The 25,691-nt window shown below is 48.0% G+C and overlaps 1 protein-coding gene across 1 annotated transcript; it reads right to left on the minus strand.

Annotated features, from left to right (window-relative positions):
- Positions 1–2,525: 2,525 nt before the first annotated feature.
- LOC311105692 (P2X purinoceptor 5-like) lies at positions 2,526–23,695 on the minus strand (the record flags this gene model as incomplete). The annotated part of the gene is made up of 12 exons (XM_084147911.1): positions 2,526–2,720; positions 2,848–2,933; positions 3,296–3,361; positions 3,469–3,562; positions 3,657–3,787; positions 4,005–4,146; positions 4,352–4,447; positions 4,624–4,720; positions 4,800–4,875; positions 4,972–5,043; positions 23,134–23,281; positions 23,547–23,695. The coding sequence occupies 12 exons, from the start codon at positions 23,693–23,695 to the stop codon at positions 2,612–2,614; spliced, it is 1,266 nt and encodes a 421-aa protein (XP_084004037.1). The 3' UTR covers positions 2,526–2,611.
- Positions 23,696–25,691: the final 1,996 nt, after the last annotated feature.

Genomic DNA, 25,691 nt, shown 5'->3' on the forward strand with positions numbered 1-25,691 from the left:
TGCACTCTAGCAAACTTCAGACGGGCCTGGACATGTACTGGCTTAAGCAGGGGGACACGTCTGGCACTGCAGGATTTGAGTCCCTGGCGGCGTAGTGTGTTACTGATGGTATGCTTTGTTACTTTGGTCCCAGCTCTCTGCAGGTCATTCACTAGGTCCCCCCGTGTGGTTCTGGGATTTTTGCTCACCGTTCTTGTGATCATTTTGACCCCACGGGGTGAGATCTTGCGTGGAGCCCCAGATCGAGGGAGATTATCAGTGGTCTTGTATGTCTTCCATTTCCTAATAATTGCTCCCACAGTTGATTTCTTCAAACCAAGCTGCTTACCTATTGCAGATTCAGTCTTCCCAGCTGGGTGCAGGTCTACAATTTTGTTTCTGGTGTCCTTTGACAGCTCTTTGGTCTTGGCCATAGTGGAGTTTGGAATGTGACTGTTTGAGGTTGTGGACAGGTGTCTTTTATACTGATAACAAGTTCAAACAGGTGCCATTAATACAGGTAATGAGTGGAGGACAGAGGAGCCTCTTAAAGAAGAAGTTACAGGTCTGTGAGAGCCAGAAATCTTGCTTGTTTATAGGTGACCAAATACTTATTTTCCACCATAATTAGCAAATATATTCATTAAAAAATGTTTTTCTCAATTTGTCTGTCATAGTTGACGTGTACCTATGATGAACATTACAGGCCTCTCTCATCTTTTTAAGTGGGAGAACTTGCACAATTGGTGGCTGACTAAATACTTTTTTCCCCACTGTACATGGTCATGAAAGTAGGACAAAAGTAAAACATACAATCAAAGTACTGTAGATTATACAGGTTAACAGCAATTACTAAAAAATAGCAAACTATGTATGCTAAATCACACAATATACAGTGATAAAACAAACAAACAATGGTAAAACAAAAGTGATAAAACAAACTATCCATCAGTGAATAACACAAGAATAGTTCTACAGAGGAAGCCTATCTGCAGTCACACATGAGGTCGAGTTTAAATTCCATAAGGAGTTGGCAAGAGAGCAGAAACAGGCATGCACCCAGGCTATCAGCACTCTCAGCAGGGTCGAAGGAACACGGAAACATCCGGTTTTAAGGAGAAACGATTTGCTTTTGGACGTGCGCCTTGCTGTTTACAGTCCCGGTGAAACATATAGCAGATGCCTATAGATCAGTGGAAGTTGGTGAGGGGAGGACGGCTCATAATATTGGGTGGAACGGAGCATATGGAATGGCATCAAACCATGAGTTTGATGTATTTGATACCATTCCACTAATTCCGCTCCAGCCAGTACAACGAGCCCATCCTCCCCAATTAAGGTGCCACCAACCTCCTGTGCTATAGATAGTGCCTGTCTTTCCTCGAGATGAAGTTCTTGCCGCAAAGTCGACAGACACCACATACCAATTTTGTTGGTGTCAACTTTGTCCGAGATTCCATTATAACTAGATAATGCTAGCTAATATCTGGCTAGCTAGCTACGGCACGTGCTTGCTTGCTCTTTGAATTTGTTTCATTCCGGAATATTAACAAGGCAACACTCCATCTTAACTGTGGTCCTCTGTAGCTCAGCTGGTAGAGCACGGCGCTTGTAACGCCAAGGTAGTGGGTTCGATCCCCGGGACCACCCATACACAAAAAAAAAAACATGTATGCACGCATGACTGTAAGTCGCTTTGGATAAAAGCGTCTGCTAAATGGCATTTTATTTATTTATTTAACTCCTCCTCCACATTTACTGCACTCTTAGAAAAAAAGGTGCTATCTAGGACCTAAAAGGGTTCTTCGGCTGTCCCCATAGGTGAACCCTTTGAAGAACCCTTTTTTGTTCTACATGGAACCCAAAAGGGTTCTGCCTGGAACCTAAAAGGGTTCTACCTGGATCCAAAAAGAGTGTGGATTGGTTGAACAGTGCAGAAGAGAACCTCCCCAACAGTTTTTCTCTCTCTCCTCATGACCAGAATGTGTGGCATTCCGCTCAGGCGTTTATTTTACACCGGCTTCTTTAGGTAAAGCTAAGTGAGCTGCGGCCATGGTGTTAAACCACAGGTGATAGGTCAGTGAGCTGCTGCCATGGTGTTAAACCTCTGGTGATAGGTCAGTGAGCTGCTGCCATGGTGTTAAACCTCTGGTGATAGGTCCGTGAGCTGCTGCCATGGTGTTAAACCTCTGGTGATAGGTCAGTGAGCTGTTGCCATGGTGTTAAACCTCTGGTGATAGGTCAGTGAGCTGGTGCCATGGTGTTAAACCTCTGGTGATAGGTCAGTGAGCTGCTGCCATGGTGTTAAACCTATGGTGATAGGTCAGTTAGCTGGTGCCATGGTGTTAAACCTCTGGTGATAGGTCAGTGAGCTGCTGCCATGGTGTTAAACCTCTGGTGATAGGTCAGTGAGCTGGTGCCATGGTGTTAAACCTCTGGTGATAGGTCAGTGAGCTGCTGCCATGGTGTTAAACCTCTGGTGATAGGTTAGTGAGCTGCTGCCATGGTGTTAAACCTCTGGTGATAGGTCAGTGAGCTGGTGCCATGGTGTTAAACCTCTGGTGATAGGTCAGTGAGCTGCTGCCATGGTGTTAAACCTCTGGTGATAGGTCAGTGAGCTGCTGCCATGGTGTTAAACCTCTGGTGATAGGTCAGTGAGCTGCTGCTCTTCTGGGGTTTGTTTTATATCCTCTGTAGTACTGTTATGGTGTTCTATGATGTTACGTGTGTTGCTGTCTTTCCTGTAAAAGGGGAGAGGGAAAAATAACGTGACATTTTATAATAAGAGTCTCTCTTAATCTCCGTTACCAGGAAAAATATTTCCAAATGTCTTGTAACTCAGACAAATATTTATTGTAAATGCCATACTTCTTCAGTGTTTCAAACTTCCAGTGCTTATAGAACTCCCTATTTTTCATCAGGTAGAGAATAATGCAGTCGCAGAACCAGGCCCCCTGCAACAAAACGAGGTCCATGAACATATATAATATAATATAATCTTATATAATAAAATATACAGAATATACTATATACCTGTATTGCAGAGGAGGCTGGTGGGAGGAGCTATAGGAGGAGGGGCTCATTGTAATGACTGGAATGGAATAAATTAAACGGATACCGTTCCATTTATTCCATTACAGCCATTACAATGAGCCCATCCTCCTATAGCTCCTCCCACTAGCCTCCTCTGCTGTATTGATAGCAGATTACATTTTGTATAGTCCATACAAAATGTGATCTTAACAAAAAAAAAAGTTGGTCTGAAAGTATTGTTTTGACTGTACAGGTATGTACAGGTTTGTTGAATAATACTTACACCACCAATACAAGCTAGTCCTGAGCCTATATTGATAACGGTGGGGATGATACAGAACTTTCCAGCCTGTAGTAGAAAATAGAAGGATGTAACAATAAGGGAATCAAAACATCAGGAAACAAAATAGATGCATTTATCCTGAAAAGCCATAGAATAATGCATATTTCTCATACCTTTCCATGCACCATGATGTTGATGCGTATACCATACACTTTGAATTGTGTTCGGTAGATTTCTCCAGACTCAGTTTTGTAATAGCGAGCATGTCTGTTATGAGAGTACCAAAAATGTGGAAGATTAAAGTATGTTCAAATTAAGTATTATGTGTCATGTGTCAACTTCCTGTGTGTGTGTATGTCACCTGAAGTTTAATCCTGAGGACTCTCTGGACACGTTAATGTCAATGCGAGTAAAGTTGTACCGTGGCTGGCATTCTGAGAGATCTCTGTCAAGGTCACACTTCCACTCAATCAGAATTCCAATTGAACCACCCTGGAGAGTGAGAGAGTATTGATAGCAAAATGCTATATTATTTACATTATTTATGTATATTGTTGGTTGCTTACTCTTTGATGGTATGCACATCGTACAGAGTGTGCATTTAACTGCTTAAGGTAATTGAAAACATTATCCTCATCAACATCATCATCAATAACAACAACAACAACAACAACAACGACAAATAAACTTTTCAATTGTGAAAACTGACCATCAAAGCCATGTCCTGAAAGCTGTGTCCAGTTCGGTTAACAATATCTCCCAGACGGAATATGGGGCAGTAGGGTTCAAGGGCCTCATCGTAGTGACATTTCTTCAGATGGAATTTATCAGCCGTGTCCTGGACGTTGGCCCTGATAATTGGGTGAAACATTTTAAAGTTAAACGTTTTTATTTATCAAATTGCAGACAGCAAACAGTCTCTGAAATACTTCATATTAACAGATTAAAAGACTCCAGCTCCAGTTTATTGATTTAAACATTTAAAGAAAACTCTGGCAGAAAACCATCTGTCTGTTTTTAGATGGTTTTAACATGGTTTTAACATAGACAACTTACTTTGAGAAACTGAATTTGGGAAATCGGATGACATTTTTTATGTAGATGGTGAAGTTTTCAGCTTCCGTTAACATATTCTTGTGTTTATGTCTACCCCTGAAGGAATGAAAGGGAATGAACATTACTACTGCGTACACATGCTCATGCGTGTGCGTGCATGTATGTGCCTGTGTGTGTATGTGTTTGTGTGCGTGCATGTGTGTGTGTGTGTGTATGTGTGTGTGTGTGTGTGTTGTCTGGCTACAAAAGTGAAACTGTGTGAGTGCACTTACTGTGGTTTGCAGCTTCTCTCAACGGGGCACCAGCTATATATCTCACACATACCATTGGATTTCCCATTGTCTCTCAAGCAGCGGCCTGTCCTAACTCCTACAGAAAATTAGATTTTACAGTATGTTTGTGAAGAGTAATTTCTCGTTTCAATTTGTTTAAATTCAAAGATTCCTACCATGGCCAGCTTCCACTAACTCTCCCTCTGCACAGTCTTCATCTCCCTTACAGTGGCCATCTGGCACATTGGGGCTCTGTGAAACAAATACAGACCAAATACAGAGTATATTGCCGTTTTAAAAGGGTGATTAAAGGTGACAACACAAAGCAATGAAAGGGAATTTCCTTACCTCAGCACAGTTGCCCAACTTCTGGTTTGGTGTCTCTATTAAATTGGTAACAATGGAAAAAACTGCTTCCCCCTATTGGAAATAATAAAGGGGTGTTAAACCAGCCTGATATCAACTGATAAGCGTAAGTGTGGCACACATTTGAGAAAGATGTGCTTCACGAGACGTGACACATAAGTCAATACATTGCATTCAATCAGCTTTAATATTGCAGACAGATTATGGCTTCCATCAATGTAATTGTCTGCATAATTTCCAATCCCCATATTTATTTTGTAAATATACAGTACCAGTCAAAAGTTTGGACACACCTACTCATTCCAGGGTTTTGTCATGGGCCTCTCACTCCACCGGGTTACCACCTTAATTTTCTTCCACTCTGCTCACCACTCTCTCTACTCAGCCTAACTAGCTCCACCTGTCCCTGCTCTGCTCTGCTCTAATTACTCTGCCAGCTGCGCTGCATTACCCACTACCTCTCCCAGTATTTAAGGCCCTGTCTTTCAGCTCTCCGGTGTCAGATCGTCTGCAAAGCTCACACCCGGAACCTGTTTGCTCGCGCTTCTGGCTCACCCTGGTTTTGTGACCCCGGACCTGCCTGTTTTTTGGATACTCTTCTGCCTCAGGAGATCCAGACCTGCTTCTGCCATTACGACTCCTGACTACTCTTCAATCCCGGTAACTCTGACCAGCCTTCTGCCTTGCTACTACGTATTTTGGATTTCCCTTGAACTGTACTGCTGCCTGGTTTCATTCCGCCCTGTTGTGTCTGTGTCTCCCCCCCCCAGGACTTCTGGACCACCCACCACCGGCTTCATAGGACGCATCGCTGCCACTGGGGGGGGCACAGACCCAGCGCATTGGACGGGACCCCTGTTACCCCTGGAGCCTTCATTCACTCCCTACTCCCCTTTTCCCTTAAGTTTAATAAACTTTCTGGTGTGACGCAATTGTGGTCCTCTGGTCGTCTGTCTGAACCGTGACAGTACGATCTGACCATTATGGACTCAGCGCACACTTTCCCCGACATGGAAACCGATGAGCATGAGCAGCAGTTCCAGCAGCAGCAACAACAACTCGCCATGATCATTCAACTCCTCACCAACCTTACCCCAGCCAGTCTGCCCACCAGCCCAGCCCCCGAGTTACCTGCCCCGGTCATTGCAGCCGCTGCTCCGGAACCCAAGATTGGAAACCCCGAGCGGTTCAACGGCGATTCAACCCAGGTCCGGCCATTCCTGACTAGCTGCCGACTTCAGTTCTCCTTGCAGCCAAGGACCTTCGCCACGGAGGGGGCTAAAGTTGGGTATGCCATCACTCACCTGACGGGCCGAGCTCGACTCTGGGGAACAGCAGAGTTCGAACGTCAAACCCCCGCATGTGCAACCTTCGACCTGTTTGCTGAGGAGATGCTGAAGGTGTTTGACCTGGATTCACCCACCGCAGAGGCGTCTCGTGAACTGTTCAGTATTCGACAAGGCAGACGTACAGTCGCAGACCATTCCATCGACTTCCGAACCCTGGCTAGACGAAGTTCTTGGAACACACCATCGTTGGTGGACGCGTTCTTCCATAGTTTGGCTGACTATATCAAGGACGAGTTGGTCTCCCATGAACTGCCTTCCACTCTTGATGAAGCCATCGCACTGACTGTCAGGATCGACAGAAGGATACAGACCCGTCGTCGTGAGAGGGGGCGCCAAGGTCCACCTACTACCGGCATTCGGAGAGATCCGACTGGGCTCCTGTCATCTACTGCCACTCACCCAGGTCAGCTTGATCAGTCTGAGCCTATGGAGATTGGGCGAGCCTCCCTCACTCCTGCAGAGCGCCAGCGCCGCTTCACCTCAAACCTCTGCCTCTATTGTGGAGGTGAGGGACATCGTGTGGTAACCTGCCCTTTAAAGGGCCGAAGCTCACCGGGCATAGGGGGAGTCCGGTTGAGTTCAATGACCATCCAGTCCTCCGACCGCAAGCCCCTGCTGCAAGTTCACCTCCGCCTCTCTGACTCAACTCACACCCTGGCTGCTCTGGTGGATTCTGGCGCCGAAGCCAACATAATGGACATCAAGCTGGCACGCCAACTGGGACTGGAGAACCTCCGTTTGACACCTCCTATTCCTGCCCGGGCACTGGACGGACACTTACTCGGATCGGTCACTCATGTCACGGCCCCGGTCTCGATGGGTCTGTCCGGAAACCATCAAGAAACTATCCAGTTTCACCTGCTCCCCTCTCCAGGCCAACCCCTCATCCTGGGTTACCCATGGCTCCGCCGGCACAACCCTCAGCTCGACTGGGTGACCGGGGTGATCAGGGAGTGGGGAGAGGACTGCCACCGAACCTGCCTGCTTGCTGCCGCACTACCCCCTCGGCCAGTACCTACTAACTCCGCTCCTGACCTCTCCAATGTCCCAGAATGCTACCATGGTCTCAGAGAGGTGTTTAACAAAGCAAGAGCCACATCTCTGCCCCCTCACCGACCGTACGACTGTGCCATCGACCTCCTCCCTGGAACAGCTCCTCCAAAGGGTCGTCTTTATTCGTTGTCTGCTCCTGAAAGAAAGTCCATGGAGGACTACATCAATGGCTCTCTGTCCGCAGGATTAATCCGTTCATCTTCATCTCCTGCTGGTGCTGGCTTCTTCTTTGTGGGGAAGAAGGACGGATCTCTTCGCCCCTGCATCGACTACAGGGGACTCAACGACATCACAGTGAAGAACCGTTACCCTCTGCCTCTGCTCACCTCTGCTTTTGAGTTGCTCCAGGGAGCCACTGTTTTTACCAAGTTGGATCTCAGAAACGCTTACCACCTAGTGCGGATCCGGGAGGGAGATGAATGGAAAACCGCATTCAATACACCAACAGGCCACTACGAGTATCTGGTTATGCCTTTTGGCCTCACCAATGCTCCTGCTGTGTTCCAGGCTCTAGTGAATGATGTACTGCGGGACATGTTAAACAAGTTTGTCTTCGTTTATCTGGATGACATCTTAATCTACTCCAGAAACCTGTCTGAACACACCCGCCATGTCCAGCAAGTCCTTCATCGTCTTCTGGAGAATTCCCTCTACGCCAAGGCAGAGAAATGTGAGTTTCACGTCAAGACAGTGGCCTTCCTGGGGTACATAGTGGCAGAGGGAAGTATCCAAATGGATCCTGCCAAAGTATCAGCAGTCACTTCATGGCCTGTTCCGGAGAACAGAAAGAAGCTGCAACAGTTTCTGGGGTTTGCTAACTTCTATAGGAAGTTTATCCGGAACTACAGTACCGTTGCTGCCCCTCTCACTGCTCTAACCAGCACCAAGCAACCCTTCACCTGGACCCCAGCAGCCGACAAAGCCTTCAGTACCCTCAAGGTGAGGTTCACCTCCGCTCCCATCCTCCAGATGCCTGATGTGGACCGGCAATTCATTGTGGAGGTGGACGCCTCGGATGTGGGAGTTGGTGCTGTGATTTCTCAGTGGGCTGCGGAGGATAGGAAGCTCCATCCCTGTGCCTTTTTCTCACGTCGGTTGTCCCCCTCTGAGTGCAATTACGACATAGGGAACCGTGAGCTGCTGGCTGTGAAGCTTGCCTTGGAGGAGTGGCGTCACTGGCTGGAGGGGTCCACCATTCCATTTCTCGTTTGGACCGATCATAAGAACTTGGAGTACATCCGCACGGCCAAACGGTTGAACTCCAGGCAGTCCCGCTGGGCCCTGTTCTTCACCAGGTTTAATTTCACTCTGTCATACCGGCCTGGATCACGCAACACCAAGCCAGACGCCCTCTCCCGTCAATTCCAGAAGGATGACACCCCCTCCAAGGACCCTGTGTCGATTCTGCCAAGTCCCTGCATCGTTGCAGCTCTGACCTGGGCTGTTGAGGAACAGGTGCTGGAGGCTCTCCGTAACCAGCCAGGTCCCAGCACTTGCCCAGCTGACCGCCTTTTTGTCCCCGAAGACCTGAGGTCCCAGGTCGTTCAGTGGGGACATGACTCCCGCCTAGCTTGTCACCCTGGCTCCACCCGCACTTACAACCTGCTCGCCCAGAGGTTCTGGTGGCCCTCTCTGAGGAAGGATGTACGGGAATTCGTCCAAGCCTGCCCCATCTGCAACCAACACAAGTCGTCCTGCCAGCCCCCAGCCGGATTGCTGCAGCCCCTGCCTGTGCCCAGACGTCCCTGGTCTCACATCGCCCTTGACTTTGTCACGGGGCTGCCCCCTTCAAGTGGCATGACCGTCATTCTCACCATCGTTGACCGTTTCAGCAAGATGGCACACTTCATTCCCCTCCCCAAGCTCCCAACCGCCAAGGAGACCGCCCAGGTGGTCCTGGAACACGTCTTCCGGATCCACGGACTGCCAAAGGATGTAGTTTCTGACCGTGGTCCACAATTCTCCTCCGCTTTTTGGAAGGAGTTCTGTCACCTGCTGGGAGCCACAGTCAGTCTGACTTCCGGATTCCATCCCCAATCCAATGGGCAGTCAGAGCGGGCTAATCAGGAGCTCGAGAAGGCACTGCGATGCATGACTTCACGCAACCCCCACTCCTGGTCGCAGCAATTGACATGGGTGGAGTACGCACACAATTCTCTGACCTGCTCTGCCATCGGTATGTCCCCTTTCCAATGTGTTTATGGATACCAGCCTCCTCTATTTGCCAGCCAGGAAGAGGAGGTTACTTGCCCATCTGCACTTGCTTTTGCCCGTCGATGTCGCCGCACCTGGTCACAAGCCCGAGCCACACTCCTCAGATCCGTTGCCAGCTACACTACCGGGGCCAACCGTCGGAGAATTCCTGCTCCCACCTACCATGTTGGTCAAAGGGTGTGGTTGTCATCGAAGAACCTGCCACTCAGGGTGGAGTCGCAGAAGCTGGCACCTCGGTTCATTGGCCCATTCCCTATCATAAGAGTGATTAGCCCAACTGCTGTCCGGCTCCAACTGCCTAATTCCCTGAGGGTGCACCCCACTTTCCATGTGTCTAAGATTAAGCCCATCCATGAGAGTCCGCTGGTCCCTGCTGCGCCTGGTCCTCCTCCTCCACGGCTCGTCGATGGTGGTCTGGTTTACACCGTCCGCCGCCTGCTTCGGTCCAGACGGAGGGGTAGGGGTCTCCAGTACCTCATTGACTGGGAGGGCTATGGACCTGAGGAGAGGACCTGGGTGCCAGCTAGTCGGATTGTGGATAGGACTCTCATCACCGCTTTCCACCAACGGCATCCTGATCAACCTGCAATCCGTAGGGGCCGCCCCAGAGGGGTCCCTAACCGTCCGGCCCGCTCGGCTTCCTGTCCTGTGCCTGATCCTGTCTCGGGACCTGTCCCATCTCCCGACCACGGCCCTCCGGCTTCCTCCGAGGATGAGGACGTTCACTCGGACCGTTCGGAGGAGTTCTAGCCCTCCTCCGGCTCCCCTCCTCCCGCCCGGCGTGGGGTTGCTCTTGGGACTTCTGGGGCCGTCCCTTGGGGGGGGGGTTCTGTCATGGGCCTCTCACTCCACCGGGTTACCACCTTAATTTTCTTCCACTCTGCTCACCACTCTCTCTACTCAGCCTAACTAGCTCCACCTGTCCCTGCTCTGCTCTGCTCTAATTACTCTGCCAGCTGCGCTGCATTACCCACTACCTCTCCCAGTATTTAAGGCCCTGTCTTTCAGCTCTCCGGTGTCAGATCGTCTGCAAAGCTCACACCCGGAACCTGTTTGCTCGCGCTTCTGGCTCACCCTGGTTTTGTGACCCCGGACCTGCCTGTTTTTTGGATACTCTTCTGCCTCAGGAGATCCAGACCTGCTTCTGCCATTACGACTCCTGACTACTCTTCAATCCCGGTAACTCTGACCAGCCTTCTGCCTTGCTACTACGTATTTTGGATTTCCCTTGAACTGTACTGCTGCCTGGTTTCATTCCGCCCTGTTGTGTCTGTGTCTCCCCCCCCCAGGACTTCTGGACCACCCACCACCGGCTTCATAGGACGCATCGCTGCCACTGGGGGGGGCACAGACCCAGCGCATTGGACGGGACCCCTGTTACCCCTGGAGCCTTCATTCACTCCCTACTCCCCTTTTCCCTTAAGTTTAATAAACTTTCTGGTGTGACGCAATTGTGGTCCTCTGGTCGTCTGTCTGAACCGTGACAGGTTTTTCTTTATTTTTACTATGTTCTACATTGTGGAATAATAGTGAAGACATCACAACTATGAAATAACACATATGGAATCATGTAGTAACCAAAAAAGTGTTAAACAAATCAAATATGTTATATTTGAGATCAGTGGCGGCTCCTGAGAAAATTCTCAGGAGGGGCAATTTTTCTGATGATTTAGGTGACCTACACACATTTTTAAAAAGATATGTCCAGCAACAACATGAAGACAGGGGCAGCATATAAGTCAATACCAGAAGCATTTATTGACTGATCTCAAAAGTGTTGGCTTACAAAAGCAAAATAAGTTATCACAGTAAAAATAATCAAGGGTGTTCTTTCACATTCCTCAACACTGCATAAACAATATGTATGGCTTTGTAAAAATGAACAACCATATTCTGGCCAATTGTATAGATTTGTAAATATGAACAACCATATTCTGGCCAATTGTATAGATTTGTAAAAATGAACATGAACAGATTTTTTATTTTTTTGAATGGCAGTACCTTTCAAACATGTCTGCTTGCAGTAAGGTAGCACTCACAAGGTGGCCAGAGAAAGAGAACCTTTCTTTGGTGTGATCCAGGATGGTGTTGCAGACCTCTTCAGACAGCCTCTGCTTCTCCTCTTCCCTCAAAGCTGTTCTGGGTCTTTTGGCTCCTGTTGCTTCTTGCAGCTGCTGTTGAGAGGAGTCCCTGAAGGCAAACAGACCAATGTGTTTGTTGGCTTTGTACAGTATTGTTGTCTATGTGATGCACAGGTATATGCAATGTATCCATGTATAGTACAAATACTTCAGTTCCACTTAAAATGGGCAGGGATGCATAAAGTCTTTAGTGTTTAAGTTAGCCTTTGTGTCTCACATAGCCTGGATGTTCAGCACAGTATACAGTGGTGCTCATAAGCTTATGATCCCATGCTAAAGTTGACTAAAAAGAGGAATAAAAAAGAAACGAAAATTGGTGTCCTTAAAGGTTGGATTTTCCAACTTTTTTAATTAAGTCATTAAGATCAATTTCCAAAAGATGATTTTTTTATTTTTTTATTCCTCTTTTTAGTCAGCTTTAGAATGTGTTCATACACTTATGAGCACCACTGTACAGTACACATAGTATATTAAATAAGATAGATTACACCACTGGCCATATATAATGACAATAATGTAATTTCAAACACAAATGCAGTCTCCTTTCATGCATACATTTTCAAATAAAGCTCTGCTTTGAGAAAGATCGAATGATATTGTTTAATCTTTATCTTACCTTATGGCCTGCACACTGCTTGCGAAGCTGTCGAGGGCACGTTTGATAAAGACAGCATCGATGTCCTTATTCTGTAGCTTCTGGTACGGTGGGCTGGTCAAATGAACCCAATGAACCCGTCCGGATGGCTTCAAAACATTCTATGAGGTCGTCTCGATTCTCGTAGACAGTGTTCACGACTCTGCTGTTGCTAACCTCATCGTTGTGGCGGCGGACAGCTAGCCTGTATCCCTCATCCAGTTGAGTGGCAATATTCACTCTCACCAAAGCAGACAATCTCAAACAGCTATCAATGTGGGTCTTTGACAGCTCATTTTTCTTAATCTTTTCTGAAAGATGGTGCATGTCGGTTACACCAGTCGCTGTCCAAGCGTTGCTGTCTGCCGTTCATGGTTACGTTACGTTACGTATGACGAAAGCGCATAAGTGCAAGCCCTCAGACACCCATAGAGAATGTATTGAAAGCTCAGAAATTTGAAAAAAAAATATTTTACATTAGAGGCTATGAGAGACTTCTGGGCGATTTTCAACCTGACTGAAATCGCCCCAAAACGGGCGGGGACATTTGAAGCACGACTTTAGCCTGATTGGACATTTAGTGGCTGGCAGATCAGACGTGAACACTGAACTACTGTTGCCATGATATAATTGATTAGAAAAAAAATCCCTTCCTTTTCCCGTTTGGCAGTGCGTCGCCCATATCGCCCAATTGAACACACCGCCCATGTTTGAGATTCTTCAAAGTAGCCACCCTTTGCCTTGATGACAGCTTTGCACACTCTTGGCATTTGGGAAAGACAAGCATTGTTCTATGATTTGGGTGGATCTCATCCTCCTTATAAAACGTGTTTTGTTTCCAAAAGGTATCGAAATTGTTGACAAAAGTTACACCCATTGAGCTGCAATAATCACACAAGAATCCTGCTAAAGCGTTCAATGCCACGATTCAGCGAGGGCACAGGGCCAGATATGATGTGTTTTTTGTTAGTGTCTAGCAATCAGCTCTTTACAATCCAGTTTTAACTGTTCAGAGCTGCCCGTCATAATGTCATTAAAACCACATGGACTACGATAGAATCGATTTCCATGTCCTGGCGTAGTACATTCGGGTGGAGCTTAGTAACGTCATTTACTCGAGTTCCGGGATAGGACATTGTTTTTACACCAGGAACGGTCACAAATGATTACAGTGAGCGTAGTTTCCAAATGTATGATAAGTGTTGTGTCTCTCTTTTTCTCTCTCTCTCTACCCCTCCCTCTTTTGGTAAACAAGCAGTCATGTTGTTAGTCCGCTAGGGACCTTTTTCTCATGTATTAAGTGTGTATGTTATTCTGTGTTATTATTTAGTTAGCTAGTAAATAAATAATTAAAACCAATTTCTGTAGTGCTGAATCATAAGTCAATCTGGGGTTTTTGCAGATCCAAGAAGGTTACGACCTTTCAGAATTATGATATGCTAAGAGGTTATTAATTAATACGTTGACAGTTTTATGGATGTGATAGGTTTAATTCGGGAGATGGTAACTCGTTAAACAACTTCTTCCGTGGTGCCCCAAATCCTAATGAGTTAATTGTTACATGATTAATTTAGTCGAGTAACAATTAAACATAGATTGTTTATTCGATAAATAACAGTCATCAGATTAGTGAAAGTCACGTCACGACAAGGTGGTGGGGGTGAAAGAAGGGTGAGGGAGAGAGAATAGAAGGAGAATCTTGTTTCTCATGGTCGGAGAGTCTTTAGGTTTTCGCAAACTCCAAGCATGCTGTCATGTGCCTTTTACTGAGGAGTGGCTTCCGTCTGGCCACTCTATCATAAAGGCCTGATTGGTGGAGTGCTGCAGAAATGGTTGTCCTTCTGGAAGTTTCTTCCATCTCCACAGAGGAACTCTAGAGCTCTGTCAGAGTGACAATCGGGTTCTTGGTCAGCTCCCTGAGGAGTTCCCACGTATGCTGAGCACTTGTTGGCTACTTTTCCTTCACTCTGCCGTCCGACTCATCCCAAACCATCTCAACTGGGTTGAGGTCGGGGGATTGTGGAGGCCAGGTCATTTGATGCAGCACTCCAACATTCTCCTTCTTGATAAAATAGCCCTTACACAGCCTGGAGGTGTGTTGGGTCATTGTCCTGTTGAAAAACAATTGATAGTCCCACTAAGACCAAACCAGATTGGATTGCGTATCGCTGCAGAATGCTGTGGTAGCCATGCTGGTTAAGTGTGCCTTGAATTCTAAATAAATCACAGACAATGTCACCAGCAAAGCACCCCCACACCATAACACCTCCTCCTCCATGCTTCACGGTGGGAAATACACATGCGGAGATCATCCGTTCACCCACACCGCGTCTCACAAAGACACAGCGGTTGGAACCAAAAATCTCAAATTTGGACTCCAGACCAAAGGACACATTTCCACCGGTCTAATGCCCCTATTTGGAGTAAACTAATGGACAGCAACACTTGTTCTACTTCCAGCTTATACATACTATTTAATTTACATTTTGCAAAAGCATACCAGACTGACGCTTATCAATAATATAATGTTAATTAAATGAGTTAAAAGGGCTGTCCTCTATCTCCTTTTTATTCTACATAGTGGCTCCAGTTCCGAATTCTCTGGAAGCCTCTTCACAATAGCAAAAAATCTGAAGCTTCATAACTTCATATCAAGAAGATCTAAATGCATATTCCCATTAAATTGATTGAGATCAAATATTGGCATGCCGATGCTGCACGGACATTTCACCATTCATGACTGACAGTGAGAAATGTGAAGGGAGGGTGACCACAAAAATGTATGTGTAAAGGTAAAGAAACACATTCTACAGATTTGATACAGAGTTTTTGCTCTGACGATGACGCTTCCGGGGCGAGGGACATGGGGGGAACAGGGCGGTTAATTTCGGAACCGCAGTCTCAGCCTTTATTACATTTAAGCAATAAGGCCCAAGGAGGTGTGGTATATGGCCAATATACCACGGCTAAGGGCTGTTCTTACGCACAACGCAACGCGGAGTGCCTGGATTGTCACGGTTTCGGCCGAGGCTGCCTCTCCTCCTTGTTCGGACAGGCTTCGGCGCTCGTCGTCTCCGGAATTCTAGCTGCCACCGATAGATGTTTCATGTTCGTTTGCTTTTGTCTGTTTGGGTCACACCTGTTTCTGTTTTACGTGATTAGTGTCCTATAAGTTTCTCGTTGTGTTTGTCATGTGTTGTGTATGATTGTTTTTCGTCAGTGTTGTGTTTGCTCGGTTGAGCATATTCTCTCCACTGCGCTGGAGCTCGCTTGCACTTGTTTCGTGCACTACTGCATTTTGTCGCACCTGTTTGTGCGCATTTTGCCATTACGCCTTGTGCGTCGTTTAGCTGTTGGGCTGTGTTGCCCTGTTGCCTGTGTTTGGGCCGGAATACAGCATTTGGAACCTACCGTCTGCGTCCTGCATCTGATTTCCTACACTACACCTACACACGCCCTGACAGAATCATACACCACTCATGGAATCAGCAGGAGCCGAAGCAGCCCAGACCAGACTGGAAGCCCAGGTTCGGGATCAGCAGGAGCAACTCCTGCAGATGGGGAACGTCCTGCAGGAGGTGATTACCACACTCCGAGGCTGGGGTTCGCCTCCACCACCGCCCGCCCTGCCAGCACCATCGGCCAGCCCGCCCGTTCCAGCACCGGAACCTCGAGGAGTCCGACTATCTCTCCCGAGGGCTTACGACGGGACAGCGGCTGGGTGTCAGGGATTCCTGCTCCAGGTCGAGCTATACCTGGCCACCGTGCACCCGGCACCTTCAGGGCACGAGAGCGTGTCCGCTCTGATCTCCTGCCTGGCCGGAAAAGCGTTGGAGTGGGCCAACGCGGAGTGGAGGAAGATAGACGCCACGACCATTACGTACCCTGAGTTCTCCCGCCGCTTCAGAGCGGTGTTCGACCATCCCCCGGAGGGGAAAGCGGCGGGGGAGCGTCTGGTCTTCCTCCGACAGGGGAGGAGAAGTGCCCAGGAATTCGCACTCGAATTCCGTACTCTGGCGGCAGATGCAGGGTGGAATGATCGGGCCCTCATCGATCTATACCGATGCAGCCTACGAGAGGACGTCCGTCGGGAGCTGGCTTGCAGGGACACCAGTCTCACCTTCGACCAGCTGGTGGATATGTCCATCAGGCTGGATACCCTGCTGGCTACCCGCGGACGTCTTGCGGAGGGTCCGTCCATTCCACCCTCCAGCGCCTCCGAGCCTTGTCCCATGGAGCTCGGGGGCGCTGGCGCTAGAGAGAGGAGGAGTCGGCAGGCTAGGGGGTCCATCCACTGCACCAACTGTGGCCGGGGAGGACACACCGCGGCTAGGTGCTGGGGATGGCCTCCTAGGGGAGATGACGACAGGCCCCGCACTGGGGATTCCCTCCAGGTGAGTAGGCGCCCCACTCACCCAGAGCTCTCTGTTGCCCATTTTTGTATGCCTGTACGTTTTCCACAGGTAGCACCTCATGCCCAGCATAAGGCGCTGGTAGATTCAGGCGCAGCTGGGAATTTTATTGATAAAAAGTTTTGTTTAGCGTTAGGGATTCCCCTCATTCCTGTTGATGTTCCTTTTCCCGTTCACGCCCTAGATAGTCGTCCGTTGGGTACGGGCTTGATCAGGGAGGTCACGGCGCCACTTAGGATGTGTGCGCAGGGGGGTCATCAGGAGATGATTCAGCTGTTCCTGATTGACTCTCCTGCGTATCCGGTGGTGCTGGGAATGCCCTGGTTGAGTACCCATAACCCAGTGATTTCGTGGCAGGAGAGGGCTCTGATGGAGTGGTCTGCTCAGTGTGTGGGTAGATGTTTGGGCGTTTCCGTAGGGGCTACCTCGGTGGAGAGTCCAAACCAGGTGCCCGCATTGCACATTCCACCTGAGTATGGGGATTTGGCTATTGCGTTTAGTAAGGCGAGGGCGACGCAGTTGCCACCCCATAGGCAGGGGGATTGTGCGATAAACCTCCAGGCAGGAGCTGCGCTCCCACGGAGCCATGTGTATCCTTTGTCTCAGGAGGAGAAGAAAGCTATGGAGATTTACATAGACGAATCACTGAGACAAGGATACATACGGCCGTCCACTTCCCCCGCGTCCTCGAGTTTCTTTTTCGTGAAGAAAAAGGATGGTGGTTTGCGCCCATGCATCGATTACCGTGGTCTCAATCAGATTACGGTGAAGTATAGTTATCCACTCCCGCTGATTGCGACCATGACTGAGTCGTTGCATGGGGCGCGTTTCTTCACGAAACTAGATCTCAGGAGCGCGTACAACTTGGTGCGCATCAGGGAGAACGATGAATGGAAAACAGCCTTTAGTACCACCTCGGGCCATTACGAGTACCTGGTCATGCCATACGGGTTGATGAACGCTCCATCAGTTTTCCAATCATTTGTGGATGAGATCTTCCGGGACATGCAGGGGCAGGGGGTGGTGGTGTACATAGATGACATTCTCGTGTACTCACCTACCCGTGTCGAGCATGTAGCCCTGGTGCGCAAGGTGTTGCGGAGGCTGGTGGAGCACGACCTGTATGTGAAGGCAGAGAAGTGTCTGTTTTTCCAGGAGTCTGTCTCCTTTTTGGGTTATCAGTTGTCTGCGTCAGGGGTGAGGATGGAGGTAGATCGAGCATCGGCCGTGCGTAATTGGCAAACACCAACCACTGTGAAGGAGGTGCAGCAGTTCTTGGGGTTTGCAAATTACTACAGGAGGTTTATCCGGGGGTTTGGACAGGTGGCAGCTCCCATCACGTCTCTGTTGAAGGGGGGTCCGGTGCGTCTGCAGTGGTCGGCCGAGGCGGACAGGGCGTTTGGGAGGCTGAAGGACCTGTTTACCTCGGCCCCGGTGCTGGCGCACCCGGATCCCTCTTTGCCGTTCCAAGTAGAGGTGGACGCGTCGGAGGCCGGGTTAGGAGCCGTGCTTTCACAACGATCTGGCGCGCCACCTAAACTCCGCCCCTGTGCTTTTTACTCTAAGAAGCTCAGTCCGGCGGAGCGGAACTATGACGTAGGGGACAGGGAGCTGTTAGCCGTGGTACAGGCTCTAAAGGTGTGGAGGCACTGGCTTGAGGGGGCTCAACACCCTTTCCTCATTTTGACGGACCACCGTAACCTGGAGTACATCCGAGCGGCGAGGAGGCTGAACCCTCGCCAGGCAAGATGGAGTATGTTCTTGACCAGGTTTACGTTTAAGATCACGTACATCCCTGGGTCACAGAATGGCAAGGCAGATGCGCTGTCTCGGCGGTATGACGCGGAGGAGAGGTCCGTGGAGCCCACTCCCATACTGCCTGCGTCGTGTCTGGTGGCGCCGGTAGTGTGGGAGATCGATGCTGAACTCGAGCGGGCGTTACGCACCGACCCTAGTCCATCACAGTGCCCGGAGGGTCGGAAGTACGTTCCGCTCGAGGTTCGGGATCGATTGATTTATTGGGCTCACACGTCACCCTCCTCTGGACATCCGGGTATCGGCCGGACAGTGCACTGTCTTAGTGCCAAGTACTGGTGGCCCACGTTGGCTAGGGATGTGAGGGTTTATGTTTCCTCTTGCTCGGTGTGCGCCCAGTGTAAGGTGCCTAGACATTTACCTAGGGGTAAGTTGCTACCCCTGCCCGTTCCACAACGGCCATGGTCCCACCTCTCAGTGGACTTTATAACAGATCTTCCCCTCTCCCAAGGGAATACCACCATCCTGGTCGTTGTGGACCGGTTCTCTAAGGCCTGTCGTTTGCTCCCCATGCCGGGTCTTCCTACGGCCCTGCAAACCGCCGAGGCACTGTTTACCCATGTGTTCCGGCACTACGGGGTGCCCGAGGACATTGTGGCTGATCGGGGTCCCCAATTCACCTCCAGGGTCTGGAGAGCGTTTATGGAGCGGTTGGGGGTCTCGGTGAGTCTCACCTCGGGCTACCACCCGGAGAGCAATGGGCAGGTGGAACGCGTAAACCAGGATGTGGGTAGGTTTCTCAGAACATACTGCCAGGACCGGCCGGAGGAGTGGTCAAGGTACGTTCCCTGGGCCGAGATGGCCCAGAATTCCCTACGCCATTCCTCCACGAACCTAACCCCATTTCAATGTGTGTTAGGTTACCAGCCGGTTCTGGCGCCCTGGCAGCAGAGCCAGATCGAAGCTCCTGCGGTGGATGAGTGGGCGCGGCGCTCGGAGGAGACTTGGAACGCTGCACACGTCCACCTGCAGCGGGCCCTCCGACGTCAGAAGGCGAGCGCTGATCTCCACCGCAGTGAGGCACCGGTGTACGCACCTGGTGATCGAGTCTGGCTCTCTACCAGAAACCTGCCCCTCCGCCTGCCCTGTCGGAAACTGGGTCGGCGGTTTGTAGGGCCATTTAAAGTCCTGAGGAGGTTGAACGAGGTTTGTTATAGATTACAGCTACCTGTGGAGTATAAGTGTATTAACCCCTCGTTCCATGTGTCCCTTCTCAGGCCGGTGGTAGCGGGCCCACTCCAAGACGATGAGATCTTGGAGACTCCTCCGCCCCCGTTGGACATCGAGGGGGCACCGGCGTACTCCGTGAGATCCATCTTGGATTCGAGACGTCGGATGGGGGGTCTCCAGTATCTAGTGGAGTGGGAGGGGTACGGTCCGGAGGAGCGGTGCTGGGTGCCGAGGAGAGACGTGTTGGACCCATCGCTTCTGACGGAGTTCCATCGGAGGCATCCGACGCGCCCTGCGCCGCGTCCCCCTGGCCGTCCCCGAGGCCGGAGTCGGCGCGCGTCTGGAGCCGCGCGTCAAGGGGGGGGTACTGTCACGGTTTCGGCCGAGGCTGCCTCTCCTCCTTGTTCGGGCAGGCTTCGGCGCTCGTCGTCTCCGGAATTCTAGCTGCCACCGATAGATGTTTCATGTTCGTTTGCTTTTGTCTGTTTGGGTCACACCTGTTTCTGTTTTACGTGATTAGTGTCCTATAAGTTTCTCGTTGTGTTTGTCATGTGTTGTGTATGATTGTTTTTCGTCAGTGTTGTGTTTGCTCGGTTGAGCATATTCTCTCCACTGCGCTGGAGCTCGCTTGCACTTGTTTCGTGCACTACTGCATTTTGTCGCACCTGTTTGTGCGCATTTTGCCATTACGCCTTGTGCGTCGTTTAGCTGTTGGGCTGTGTTGCCCTGTTGCCTGTGTTTGGGCCGGAATACAGCATTTGGAACCTACCGTCTGCGTCCTGCATCTGATTTCCTACACTACACCTACACACGCCCTGACATGGATACAGCCATTAGCCGTGGTATTTGTATTTGTATTTATTATGGATCCCCATTAGCTGCTGCAAAGGCAGCAGCTACTCTTCCTGGGGTCCAGCAAAATTAAGGCAGTTTATACAATTGTAAAAACATTACAATACATTCACAACACACTGTGTGCCCTACTCCACCACTACCACATATCTACAGTACAAAATCCATGTTTACGTGTGTGTGTGTGTGTGTATGCATGTGTCTGTATCAATGTTTGTGTTGCTTCACAGTCCCCGCTGTTCCATAAGGTGTATTTTTATCTAATTTTACTGCTTGCATCAATTACTTGATGAGGAACAGAGTTCCTTGTAATCATGGCTCTATGTAATACTGTGCGCCTCCCATAGTCTGTTCTGGATTTGGGGACTGTGAAGAGACCTCTTGTGGCATGTCTTGTGGGGTATGCATAGGTGTCCGAGCTGTGCGCCAGTAGTTCAAACAGACAGCTCGGTGCATTCAACATGTCAATACCTCTCATAAATACAAGTAGTGATGAAGTCAATCTCTTCTCCACTTTGAGCCAGGAGAGATTGACATGCATATTATTAATATTAGCTCTCTGTGTACATCCAAGGGCCAGCCGTGCTGCCGTGTTCTGAGCCAATTGTCCCTTTTTGTGGCACCTGACCACACAACTGAACAGTAGTCCAGGTTCGACAAAACTAGGGCCTGTAGGACCTGCCTTGTTGAAAGTGCTGTTAAGAAGTACAGTGAGGGAAAAAAGTATTTGATCCCCTGCTGATTTTGTACGTATGCCCACTGACAAAGAAATGATCAGTCTATAATTTTAATGGTAGGTTTATTTGAACAGTGAGAGACAGAATAACAACAAAAAAATCCAGAAAAACGCATGTCAAAAATGTTATAAATTGATTTGCATTTTAATGAGGGAAATATGTATTTGACCCCCTCTCAATCAGAAAGATTTCTGGCTCCCAGGTGTCTTTTATACAGGTAACAAGCTGAGATTAGGAGCACACATTAGGAGCACACTCAATCAGATTCCAAACTCTCCACCATGGCCAAGACCAAAGAGCTCTCCAAGGATGTCAGGGACAAGATTGTAGACCTACACAAGGCTGGAATGGGCTACAAGACCATCGCCAAGCAGCTTGGTGAGAAGGTGACAACAGTTGGTGCAATTATTCGCAAATGGAAGAAACACAAAAGAACTGTCAATCTCCCTCGGCCTGGGGCTCCATGCAAGATCTCACCTCGTGGAGTTGCAATGATCATGAGAACGGTGAGGAATCAGCACAGAACTACACGGGAGGATCTTGTCAATGATCTCAAGGCAGCTGGGACCATAGTCACCAAGAAAACAATTGGTAACACACTACGCCGTGAAGGACTGAAATCCTGCAGCGCCTGCAAGGTCCCCCTGCTCAAGAAAGCACATATACAGGCCCAAGTGAAGTTTGCCAATGAACATCTGAATGATTCAGAGGAGAACTGGGTGAAAGTGTTGTGGTCAGATGAGACCTAAATCGAGCTCTTTGGCATCAACTCAACTCGCCGTGTTTGGAGGAGGAGGAATGCTGCCTATGACCCCAAGAACACCATCCCCACCGTCAAACATGGAGGTGGAAACATTATGCTTTGGGGGTGTTTTTCTGCTAAGGGGACAAGACAACTTCACCGCATCAAAGGGACGATGGACGGGGCCTTGTACCGTTAAATCTTGGGTGAGAACCTCCTTCCCTCAGCCAGGGCATTGAAAATGGGTCGTGGATGGGTATTCCAGCATGACAATGACCCAAAACACACGGCCAAGGCAACAAAGGAGTGGCTCAAGAAGAAGCACATTAAGGTCCTGGAGTGGCCTAGCCAGTCTCCAGACCTTAATCCCATAGAAAATCTGTGGAGGGAGCTGAAGGTTCGAGTTGCCAAACGTCAGCCTTGGAGTGGGACAAAATCCCTCCTGAGATGTGTGCAAACCTGGTGGCCAACTACTAGAAACGTCTGACCTCTGTGATTGCCAACAAGGGTTTTGCCACCAAGTACTAAGTCATGTTTTGCAGAGGGGTCAAATACTTATTTCCCTCATTAAAATGCTAATCAATTTAAAACATTTTTGACATGCTTTTTTCTGGATTTTTTTGTTGTTATTCTGTCTCTCACTGTCAAAATAAACCTACCATTAAAATTATAGACTGATCATGTCTTTGTCAGTGGGCAAACATACAACATCAGCAGGGGATCAAATACTTTTTTCCCTCATTGTATATTGGCCATATACCACGAACCCCTGAGGTGCCTTATTGCTATTATATTGGCCATATACCACGAACCCCTGAGGTGGCTTATTGCAATTATAAACTGGTTATCAATGTAATTAGAACAGTAAAAAATATTGGGGTCATACCCGTGGTATACAATCTGATATACCATCGGCATTCAGTTTATAATTATATTTATTCTAGCAGTCAAGCACAGTGGATGAGATAGAAATAAGAGCTAACATTAACATCAAACGACTTAAAGAGGATTGTGGTTAGTCTGACCTGGGGTGGAATGACGTAGTCCACAGGTCCCCACACCATCCGTCCGGACTCTGATGTGTTGGTGACCGCCACTCCCTTCAGTTTGGTCATCACAGCACTCTGGATAGACTCTTCGGTCTGGTAGGACTTCTTGCTCAGGAATACATACCTGTGTAGACCAGGAGGACAATATAATGTAACTATCTCAATGGGGATAATAAAAACAAATCTGTTTAAAGCTTAGAAAATGTGGAGGTTACTGTCTGATAGGGGTTTAAAATATTGGTTGGAATATATTTGTACACGTTAAGTTTATATGCACTAACAAATAGATGGACTAGATTGTATTTTATTAATAACATTTCAAATGCCTTTACACCGTTATAAGGGCATACATCTTGAAAATGTGGAAATGTATTTGTTGAGTCCCTTACCCAACAAGGTATCCAATGATGGATAATTGTATAACTCTGTACAAACTGCCGACTCTCTTGCTTTTTACAATGATGAATTTTCCTGTCTTATAGTCAAGGTAGGAAAGAACATTCGAAATAACTTTGCTTTTCCAGCTATTGGAAGCCATCCCATGGTGGTGATACTGTAAATCTGAAGACAACAGTCGGTTGGTTATACAGCCACTACAACCGTTGAACCCACAGAAGCCATCACAGTCCAGTACTTGTTCATGGGGGCCAAAATGACCAGAGCTAAATAAACTACATTGGCAAACGTTCTGATGATGATTTCAGAGTAATTTCAGTGTGCTAGTGTAACACTCATTATATTCTAAATATACATTCAAACACATAAAAAATTATAATGAAATGAGATCATAGTTTAGTTTCTTACCCTGGTCTACGAGATTATTGAAATCTGGAATCAAGTTCAAATCTTGTCTCTACCCATCAGCTTTCATGCGAAAAACAATGTACTGATGACATCATTTCCTTAGGTCATATTTCAATTCAGCCAATGAGTTTCAAGTGGCATGGATTTTAAATCTTCAGAAGAGACAGTTTGTGCACATAGCAACAACAAAAAGCATTCAGTTGACAACCAGTTGTCCAAAGTGATTTACAAGAAATGTGTGGCAGACTTAGAACAAGTCACATGACGCAGAGGTGTATGTGCAGGTCACAGGTGCAAGTTGTTGCAACATTTTCCCACATCCTATGATGTTCTGTACAAAACACCAGTACACACTGGAATGTAAATTATTTCTGCTTTTGCATGAAACCCACGTTTTGAAAGGCAGGGATGCTTTTGTTATTGGTTTTAGCGATGACATGGAAGGAAAACATGAGTCGGTAAGATATGAATAACAGACCAGTAGGCCTATGTGTCGGTTTCAATCTGAGGCGAAGATGTCAAAGCTGTCAACAGTTTGCAAAATGTCAAAGGTTTGAAGTAAAGTATGTAACTTCACTTCACCACAAGGTCTCAGGTCTCATGTCAGGTAGGTTATTATTTCCGTTTTGAATATAGTGAAGAAAAGCCTTGCTCTAACTAACCACCCTCTATGTTCTCACTCATCAGACTTTATTTAACCTTTATGCAAAGCATGTTGAGATTTATAACAGGAAAATGTTGCTTTCCAGATTTTTTATTTATTAAATCTTTGTATTTAGTTATTTGGAGCAAACATTTAAAAACAAAAATGCTGAGGCAATTCACACCTACAGTGGAGGAAAAAAGTATTTAGTCAGCAACCAATTGTGCAAGTTCTGAGAGAGGCCTGTAATTTTCATCATAGGTACACGTCAACTATGACAGACAAATTGAGAAAAAAATTTCCAGAAAATCACATTGTAGGATTTTTAATGAATTTATTTGCAAATTATGGTGGAAAATAAGTATTTGGTCACCTACAAACAAGCAAGATTTCTGGCTCTCACAGACCTGTAACTTCTTCTTTAAGAGGCTCCTCTGTCCTCCACTCGTTACCTGTATTAATGGCACCTGTTTGAACTTGTTATCAGTATAAAAGACACCTGTCCACAACCTCAAACAGTCACACTCCAAACTCCACTATGGCCAAGACCAAAGAGCTGTCAAAGGACACCAGAAACAAAATTGTAGACCTGCACCAGGCTGGGAAGACTGAATCTGCAATAGGTAAGCAGCTTGGTTTGAAGAAATCAACTGTGGGAGAAATTATTAGGAAATGGAAGACATACAAGACCACTGATAATCTCCCTCGATCTGGGGCTCCACGCAAGATCTCACCCCGTGGGGTCAAAATGATCACAAGAACGGTGAGCAAAAATCCCAGAACCACACGGGGGGACCTAGTGAATGACCTGCAGAGAGCTGGGACCAAAGTAACAAAGCCTACCATCAGTAAGGACAAATAATGGAGGACAAATAATGCTGAGTTGCATCCAAAGAACACCATACCTACTGTGAAGCATGGGGGTGGAAACATCATGCTTTGGGGCTGTTTTTCTGCAAAGGGACCAGGACGACTGATCCGTGTAAAGGAAAGAATGAATGGGGCCATGTATCGTGAGATTTTGAGTGAAAACCTCCTTCCATCAGCAAGCGCATTGAAGATGAAACATGGCTGGGTCTTTCAGCAT

The sequence above is a fragment of the Coregonus lavaretus genome, assembly GCF_964263955.1.
Source record: "Coregonus lavaretus genome assembly, chromosome: 30".
In the NCBI taxonomy this organism is placed as follows: Eukaryota; Metazoa; Chordata; class Actinopteri; order Salmoniformes; family Salmonidae; genus Coregonus; species Coregonus lavaretus.